Source organism: Hordeum vulgare, chromosome 2H, assembly GCF_904849725.1.
Source record: "Hordeum vulgare subsp. vulgare chromosome 2H, MorexV3_pseudomolecules_assembly, whole genome shotgun sequence".
Lineage (NCBI taxonomy): Eukaryota > Viridiplantae > Streptophyta > Magnoliopsida > Poales > Poaceae > Hordeum > Hordeum vulgare.
In genome coordinates this window covers 625,113,218-625,123,333 of record NC_058519.1, presented here as the reverse complement: position 1 = coordinate 625,123,333, position 10,116 = coordinate 625,113,218, and the positions used below count along the sequence as shown (strand labels likewise).

General features: G+C 43.6%; 1 protein-coding gene and 1 pseudogene across 1 annotated transcript; both read right to left on the bottom strand.

Annotated features, from left to right (window-relative positions):
• Nucleotides 1-5,534: 5,534 nt before the first annotated feature.
• On the bottom strand, nt 5,535-7,836 carry LOC123428815 (annotated as a pseudogene).
• An 82-nt stretch (nt 7,837-7,918) lies between these two features.
• On the bottom strand, nt 7,919-9,134 carry LOC123428814. Its single transcript, XM_045112951.1, has 3 exons — nt 8,604-9,134; nt 8,410-8,499; nt 7,919-7,966 (listed from the first exon to the last, which is right to left on the bottom strand). Exons 1-3 carry the CDS (start codon nt 9,132-9,134, stop codon nt 7,919-7,921), a joined length of 669 nt encoding a protein of 222 aa, XP_044968886.1.
• Between the last annotated feature and the right edge of the window lie 982 nt (nt 9,135-10,116).

Here is a 10,116-nt window from a genome sequence, read left to right as displayed (position 1 = left end):
GGACAGGTTACTGAGATATGTATTCTAGCTCGATAACTGCCCGTGCATTACAATTGTGGAATTAAAGATTTCATTAACTAATTGCCCGTGAGTTGCAATCGAGAGTGGGGTGGGGCGGTGGTGGGGTAACCGTAATCATTTGATTTGATTCAATTAAAGCAAAAGATTTGGTTTGATTTAATTCAGTTAATGCAAAATATTTAATTTAATTGCATTTGTTTGGCATATACTAGCTCAAATGATTGGATTGCATTAATGCAGTTAACTTACACCCACCAACAGGGTACTGTAGATATTTAATTTGATTTGATTTAGGAGGGGGGGGGGGGGGAGGGGGCAAAACAGGAAGGGTAGAAGGGGAGGATGTAAGGCTCCGTTTGGTTAAAAAGTCTTAGGACTTTTTTTATTCCTAACTAAAAATTCCTAGTTCCTATTTGTTTGGTTTCACGGATTAAACATGGGTTAGAGCTTATTAAATGACATGCTACAAGATCATGTTATCCCTAATAATGTACTAGATGTTATTAAATGACATGTTAAAAGTAGAGGCACTGTTGGAAAAAGTTTTAAAAAGTCTTAAAAAGACCCTCCCGTAGGGGCTTCTTTCTTTAGTCCAAAAAATAACCACTTCTAGTCCCTAAAAGTCACCCATGTTTGTTTTAGATCAGACTAAAAGGTCCCTGAAAACAAACACCCCCTGAAAAAGTCCCTGAAAACAAACACCCCCTATGTGAACTTGAACGAGCAAAACCGAAACCTTACGTTCTTTTTAAATAGTACTTTAAAATTTAATGTAGGGTGATAGTCTGGCAGATAGAGAAGGGTGTGCCCACAAGGGTTGTCAGTTGTCACCACTCTAAGATTCATACATACATTGGATGCATCATAACACATTGCATCATAATCGTTTATCAAGGCGAACCAACATATGGTTGGATGATTAAAATAACAGTGATATGTTTAGCTTATAGAGTTAAGTCCTAGACTTGACATTGATGTTCGTATCCTGGCCGATGTGCGTTTAGTGAAATGAGATGTTTCCGTCGATTATAAAGATGTGAGTGACGATTTCATCAGCTTTAAAATAATATATCGACTTAATCTTTCATAGGTGTATACGTGCGTTTCCATGAGCATCTGTATAAAGTACCATTAAAAAACGTCTAGCGAGAACGTTCACTCATTATAAATTAATCAGGAATTGTTTTGGTGTAATTTACCAGTACTCGTTTAGCCGCCGAGAGCAGCCAATGATTAGCTAGTTCGACGGAGCAACGGTTTTGACGTGCGTGTACGCGGTTTCATCAGTTCTCAAACAAACAAACGAATGTTTCTCAGAAAAATATCGTGGCCATCGAAAGTCAAGAGCATCGCCCCGAAAATGGTCTGGTCGCTATCTATCACTCGTGCCATGTCTTATCCACACGTTCACCCTAACTCGATTCCACGGATATGCTCGTGACAAATCGAAAGCGCCCGCATATAAACGTTCGACGCCACACACACGCGCGCATAAACCATTCGCCCGCTCGGTGTCACGGGACCGGGCGCGGCTTCGCGGTTTCATCCTCCGGTCGCGTCTAATCTCACCAACTCCGCCCGGTCTCCTGGTGCTTAATCAAACACCAACATATTACGCAACTACCGGCGCTGTTCCGTGGTTTTTCCATGGGACAACGGCGTCGCGGTCAGCTGGGCTGAATGTTCCAACTCGTGGGAGAAGAAGGGCAGAAATGGCGGAGCTCTCTCTCGACGACCCTTCTCGTTGAAACACAAATATTGTGCGCGCGGTACCTTAAAAATAGACGCTCATGCCGTTTGACCTGACCCGTGGTGCCGGTCCAGCAGGTCGTAGTCCCTAGTCCGGCTATCTAAACCGACAGCCCGCACCGAAACCCTACCCAACACATTTTTCTCGTCCCCTCCACCGATGTCATCACTTTCCACTCACCTTCCATCGCAGCCGTCTCTAAACCGACTATTCTAACCATGCCCGGATGATGCCCCCACGCCGTCATCATTGCAGCTTTTTGAGCAGACCCGAACAAGGTCAGAGGTCGTCGTTGGTCGGCGATAGAGGAAGAGCAAGCCTCGGAGGACGTGGCGATGTTCGCCTACTTTGATGAGGTCGAGGAGGCGGAGGAGGCGGAGCCCTCCTACGCGATCGTCTATTCGACCCTCGACACTGAAGTTGGGGACATCTCCGACGATGGTAACTAGGGTAATACTTCCTTCGTCCTAAAATAAGCGTCTCAACTTTGTACTAGTCCTGATATAAATTTGTACTAAGCTTGAGACAGTTATTCTGGAACGGAGGGAGCACATAGTATGTATTCTCCCCGTCTGAAAATACTTGTCCTATAAATGAATGTATCTACTTATTTTAATGATACATACATTCATTTTATATATTTTTAGGACAAGTATTTTCGGACGAAGGAAGTATTATATATGATTTCTTTTGTATGTTTTGTATAGATGCAGGGGTTGAAATATGAAAGACTTAAATACAGAGTAGCAAAACCATCAAGAAGACAGACGCTCATGAAGTCTTGGGCTCTCTATCGGTTCAAGACAACCAAGGAGACAGACGCCCCACCACTAGTGACTGAACAAGCAACTCGTACGCCTTGGGCTGATCAAGGCTAAGCACGGGATCTGCTTCCAAGCCAAGGAGGCGGCCGAGCGCCCCGCGCCACGCGAAGAGACAGATGTCGCGACGAGCGGAGCGGCTTATGATGAGCCAGGTGATGATAATGCCGTCGTCTAACAATGACGCCGAGGAGGGGGGGCAGATGCCTACGAGGCGACGGTCCACTTCCTTTTTTTTTTCTTGCAGGAACCGTCCACTATATTGGGGAACGTAGTAATTTAAAAAAAATCCTACGTCATGCAAGGATCTAACTATGGAGAAACCAGCAACGAGCAAAGGGTAGAGCCTCTTCATACCTTTGAAGATCGCTAAGCGGAAGCGTTGCTAGAACGCGGTTGATGGAGTTGTACTCGCTGCGATTCAGATCGCAGTGGATTCTGATCTATGCACCGAACGTCGGTGCCTCCGCGTTCAACACACGTGCAGCCCGGTGACGTCTCCAACACCTTGATCCAGCAAGGAGGGAGGATAGGTTGAGGGAGAGCTCCGGCAGCACGACGACGTGGTAACGATGGAGCTACGTGGTTCTCCGGCAGGGCTTCGTCAAGCACCGCGGAGGACGAGGAGTAGTGGAGGTAGGGCTGCGCCGAGAGAGAGAGAGAATTCTTGTCACAAATCTGCACAAAACCCCCACTAAATATAGGAGGAGAGGTAAGAGGGCGCCCATCCTTAGGGTTTCCCACCCTAAGGGTGCGGCAACCCTAGATGGCCCTTAGGGCGGCGGCCAAGGTGGTGGAGGCGCCCTAGGGTTGGGCTTTGAGGCCCAAAGTGGCCTCCCACGCCTAGGGTTTACCCCTCCACCCCTTGTTGCGCCTTGGACTGCTTGTGGTGGCGCATCAGCCCACATATGGGCTGGTTCCCACCCACTCTTAGCCAATGTAGCAACTTGGGGCTGGTGGCCCTTGCCGGTGGACCCTCGGAACCCTTCCGGTGGTCCCGGTACATTACATGTGTCGTCCGAAACACTTCCGTTGACCAAATGATCACTTCATATATATGAATCTTTACCTCCAGACCATTCTGGAACTCCTCGTGACGTCCGGGATCTCATCCGGGACTCTGAACAACCTCCGGTAACCACGTACACTATTCCCCTATAACCCTAGTGTCATCGAACCTTAAGTGTGTAGGCCCTACGGGTTCGGGAAGAATGCAAACATGACCGAGACATCTCTCCGGTCAATAATCAACAGCGGGGTCTGGATATCCATGTTGGTTCCCACATGTTCAACGATGATCTCATCGGATGAACCACGATGTCGAGGATTCAATCAATCCCGTATGCAATTCCCTTTGTCTATCGGTATGATACTTGCTCGAGATTTGATCGTCGTTATCCCTATGCCATATTCAATCTCGTTGCCGGCAAGTCTCTTTACTCGTTCCGTAACACATCATCCCGTGGCTAACTCCTTAGTCACATCGAGCTTAATATGATGATGGATTACCGAGTGGGCCCAGAGATACCTCTCCGTCACACGGAGTGACAAATTACTACAAGAAATAAGGTCAATTATGACTCCCCATATTGGTCATCGATTCGTCATTGTTGTCGTTTATTGACCTTTTTTTGACCAAATTTACAACGTCAATAGTTGGCCGTCAAGAATGAACAAACATGACCTTTCTAAAATTTTGGTCATAGGTCTCTATCGACCAAAATTTTGGTTTGGTCATTACCCATTTGTGTGCGCCACGTCGGATCTGACGTGGCCAAGCTGACGTGGCATTGCTAGTGACCAAATGAAATCATCATAAATTTGAAATCCCTGTCCATCAATCTAGCCTACATGTGCCTGGCCCAATACCTATTTTACTACTGAAAATATATGATTTGTTTGGGTTGAAGCATTTTTTTTGCTAGAAGCACCACATCTCAAGATAGGCCCATTAAAAATAAATACAACAAAATAAAAGATTGTAAATAAAATGTATATTTTCAGTAGCATATCACGTCAAATACAATACATCATCCAACGACTACACGCATTAAGGTTCAACGCCTAACAAGGGCACATCAAAATAATTTTACATCTGCACAACAGAATACTTCTGCAAGTGCAAGTACAGAGAAAAAGGACCCAACAAATACACAATCACACATAAATAAAGTTCCACAAAGATTGAATGAGAACCACAAGTTTCTTCTCATCATCTTCCTCTGCACAATATGCTCTTGCCATTGCCGCCTGCAAGAACAAAATGATACCGACTCCACATTAAACCTAGAAAGTAAAAAAATTCCAACCGTCCAACTAATATGTAATTGTTTTGTAGCCGTAGGATGAAACAGGAGACGTCTACCTCATTGGTCTTTCCTTCTAACCTTGTGAAAAGAAAAAAGAATCTATAGGAGACGTGCTCCCTTTGGTTTATCTATACTCGAACTATTAATAAAGGAAAAGTTATTTCTTGTACTAATTTGTGGTAATGCACTATTGGTTAAAAACATATTATCAATCCATGAAACATTGAAATCTCAATCTAAATTCCATGCAACTATTCATCCGATCCATAATCAAGAGAAGAATAGAAAAGCAGATATAGACATGATGATTGAGTAACTATTTATTAAGTCCAAATACCATGCTCAATAACTTTGTCAATGAAATCAAGTACCTAGATGACCTGTCATGCATCCTTCCAACTTTAACAGTGCACGCCCACATCTTACAAAGTCTAGCAAGTTGGTGTCAATTTTTTTCTGTGCAAACATTTTAAAAGTAAAGGCCATTGAACATGAATTTGTCAATTATAAAAGATACAAAATAAAAAAGTTATTTGTTAACAGAGAGTGGCATTAGTAGCAATAGAGTAAAATTCTGGCACAAAATAGAGTATTTGGTCTTTTAAGAAAAAATCTGACACAAAATATATTTAACTAAGCTATTTTCTTTCTGGAACAAACAACGTACATCGGATCAGTTTGTCCTGGATTGGAAGATTGTTACAACTATATAGTATGTACAGGTACATGCAAATGCAAAATTTAGGAAGCCACTGAAGCGTTGAACCCTTGCTAGGAATATGATGTCGTCGCGTAACTATTTAGACAAATGTCATACCTCAGGGGGCTCAAACCCTCCAGCATAATGGAAGTATGCGCCAATTATCCAAGCATGGTCAGCATCACCAGTTGATGTCCAAATAGATATACCTTTTGTCCAAAAGCAGCGATTTGAAAGGCTATATCCAGAGTTAAATCGTATTTAGAATTAATTATAGAAGAAAAAAAAACTGATATTCGAGAAACTGTTCTTACAAAATTGTCATGCTAGTTTTTACCTCATGATAGCTAACCCAGATGGTTCAAGTATTCGTCTCATCTCCTTAAAAACATCCATTGGTTTTGTCAAGTAGTCTACACTAACCTAGAAGCGCGCACACACACACACACACACAAAAAGGAAACTTATTACCATTCCATACATGCAACTAGATAGAGGCCCAAATGTAAATTACTATGGCCTACAAAAGATGGACCAGTAGTTCAGCATGACAGAATTCATCGTAAGAACACCATACCACGTTGGTTATAACATCAAAGGTGTTATCGTCGAAAGGAAGCTTCGGGTTCTTGCACAACATACTCTGTCAAAACCTATTATCACCAGCAAACAAGAAGAGAGTTGCCAAAAAACATTAGGGTTGGTGTACCAGCCGAAAAGAAAACATTAGGGTTGCAAGACGTGTTAATAGTACAAACAGCCATTTCTAACAGAGTACACCTACAGTGTCATGTTTACAACTTTTTGCCACGGCCCTAATTTGAGCCCTCAACTAGACTCAATAGTTAATGAACACATACATATATATCAAAATGTAGAAAATCACACTAATTTAGTAAAACCAAATTTATATCTGAAAGAAATGAAGTTACTATATCGTATCCAATTACTATGCTTCAGTTATAGACAGAGAGTGATTGAACTGCCTATCTTAACTTTTATCCTATTAGCACCAGAAAAGGTCGGAAATGCCTGTTGTAGGACGAGCTACAGGTAGGACTTTATCCAGCCCGTTCGCATGTGCTTGGGATTCGAACCGGCCCGTATTCCCGGCCCCTGCCCCCAGTATGGCTCGGCCAACCCGTATATCCAGTCAGAAAGAGCTAGCATTAAACAAAGAATCTAGCTATTAGAATAGGCTACTGACAGGTGCTTCGAATGAGCATGTGTTGCCAGCATAGCTACCAGCCGTAGTCGATCATTGAGGAGACAAGAACCATAGACAAATTTGTAAGCACACTTCCAGATAATTAGATTAAGGATATATTGCACTATTAGAGAAATTTGTAAGCACACTTTCAGAAAGTTCAAAAATGCTCTTCAGCTGTATGTGGTGCGCAAAGTTTTACTTAAATACTACTCCCTCTGTCTTATAATATAAGAACATTTTCATACTAATGTAGTATAAAAAATGCTTTTATATTATGGGACAGAGGGAGTAAAATATTATTTTGAAACCTACACAAAAAGAAAAAACCTGGCTCATTTTTTGGATTATTTCTATACACCTATTTGCCTTTTTTGTTAACACCACATAGAAATATATTTTCGTGGAACTTCATATGTACAAGCTATACATGTTATAAGCACATTTTTTGGATTTTTTGTGAGGTGAAAACAAAGTTTTTCACCAAATAATGAATATAGAGCCCCGTGGAGTCTGGCCTCCACAGCACATTAACAACTAGCACAACTCACCTGATAACATAATGAAATTATACAATTATCACTTGCCAAAAATCAACCTAATTAAATTTGATTAGTCTGGCTAATAAGACCGATCCATACTCAAAGTATCAGCTTCTGTTTGATTAATCTTTGTGTCTCATCCGACGTGCAAAAAATGTTTAGCCTGATTCCTCATCAACCTACATGATCAGGTGAAGTGCTATTTTAAATTGGTAAACAGTGTTGTATAGTACCATCACATGCATTCATCACCTCTCGAGCAAACCACGTGCGGGCTGCGGCACACTGCCATGGCAGAAACATAATGGGCTACATGTGTTCCGACTAGATACTCTATGCCCTATGCCTACCAGATTCGCATGGGGGACAAACGCCTAACGTAGTTGAATCACGAGGCAGAGCGGGACGGCCAGGATTAAGTGACCCGAGTCGCTCGTCTCCCATTCGGCCGCACTCCAGAAAAGGTTTCTTTGTCTGAACAGCCATTTCTTCTGTAGCAACATAGATACTACATATACTACAGTCATCATAAGTCATATGACCACTATCTCAAAAACCACTAGGAGAATCAGAATGCAGCATAACTCACCAACTGAGTCAACTGTTGCTCAGTATCCTGCGTGCCACCATAAACATGATCTTAAACTGCAGCAAGTTTATGCTCTAACTCTAAGGATGTAGAGAGTAGAAAGACCAGAAGGCTCTTACCTTGTCAAGAGCCAATACTTCAGCAGAGAAGCAGCCACAGTGGCAAGGATGCCCAACCCCAGAGCAAAAGGGCATATATATATGCAGATGTGCACCATACCAGCTGACACTTGTGGGTCTTGTTCTTGTAGTGCCATCATAACGGAATTTGTAGCAGCAAACAATCAACAAAATTCAGAGAGGCACATAATGGAATTCTAATATACTGAATTTGTAGCAGCAAGCAACAACTCAATAAAATTCAGAGAGGCACATAACGGAATTCTAATATACCGAATTTGTAGCAGCAAGCAAGAGCTCAACAAAATTCAGAGAGGCACATAACAATATTCTAATATACCGACAAATTACGACAAGCATGTAGCTAGTTTCTGCAACTGAATTTGTAGCAGCAAGCAAGCAAGCACTCAAACAAAATTCAGACACACATGTAGCAAACTTCTGCAATTGTATTTTAACCAGCAAGCAAGTAAGCAAATCAGTTGGTGAGCAATGCAATGTCTATCCCATTCAGATTCAAAGGCAGACCAGGTATGTTGTCTGACAGCAGTAGCAGCACTGAACAAAATAAATTCTGATGACAGGCATGTAACCAATTCTGATGACTTCTGCAACCAATTTCTGATGACAACGCCGAGGGAGTGGCCCGTGTAGTCGGGGTACCGGTCAAGGAGGTCCCGGAGCGGGTCGCACTCCTTGTCGAGCACCCAGCCGGCAGCCTGTAGGAGGCCGTTGTGGACGTAGCCGCCTTCGAAGCGACGCTTGTCGAGGCGGTTGTCGAGGAGCAGCGCGTAGTCGGACTCGCGGCCGAGGTTGAGGCCCCCGGTGTCGGCGTAGGTGCGGCGGCGCACGACGTTGGAGGGGTCGAGGAGCGGGGCGGCGAGGTCGGTCTCGTAGTTGGCCATGACGAGGCGGCACATCCGGCGGATGGGCGCAAAGTCGGCGGTGGCGGCGTGGCCCCAGGTGGCGCCGTCGTGGTAGCCGGTGCCAGTGTGGACGCACCGCTTCGATGCCCACCACGCGCACCCCAGGCAGTAGACGCACTCCTGCAGCGGCAGCCCACACGCCAGCGACATGCGTGGAGATTCCATCGTGCAGGCGGCGTGCGATGTGGCAGATCCCGACGAACCTAGGGGTGGCGGCCGAAACCCTAGCCATGGGTGAGACACAGAGATCACGGGGGAGAAGGGGGCTCTTTTTTTTCCCATTCCAATTATTCTAAGAGAGGTGAATGAGAGACGTTAGATCGGTAAGACGTGGACGGCTCGGCTTGGCTACAAAGGGTGATCCGTGGGAAGAGTTTTCTGCGCCCTGATTGGTTCGAGATTTAACATGTATAGACTGATACATACCAAGTTTGTTTATGTACATTTTCTCTTAAAAGAAAAAAAATCATCATGCACATGTACGTGAACGGCAAGCAGATATTGATTTTGGGAAAGTATATTCATGTGTAGCATACGACCTCTGAAACCTTTTTCGATTCGAACATACCTCGTAGTACTGCGGATTCATGTGTCACTAGGAAACCAATCTACATGTCTTTATCACATGAAGGATAGGTGGGTGAGAGACGTTGGATACGTATCGCGTGAACGGCTTACATGGTCTGCAGTGTTGTGATCCGAGGGAGAGGGATTCTAGGTCCTGATTGGTTAGAGAAAGGTGATATCTAAAATAATTTCTAATTGCTAAAAATAGAAGGGGTTTGTGAAACATGTACCAAAAATATTTTCCCGAACGACATCACTAAATGTTTCACTCAAGAATACCACATTTAATGGACGATAACCAACTTATTCAATTTTAATCTTTAAAGCTATTTTTGCCATTTAAACGGTTTTTTACCGAATCAGAAGGAAATCAGATGGAATCGGAAGAAAATCGGTCAAACAATTTTGCACAAGGGTGCATCTTGGAATGGCAAACAATGTCGCTAAAGGGACTTTTCGTTTTCTTTGGACGTCAAATTCATTTTCCATTTATGGCCTTGTCGACACCTATACAAGACACGTAGGAGAAATTGTTGAGTTTTCTGCCCAGTCACCTCTATCTAAG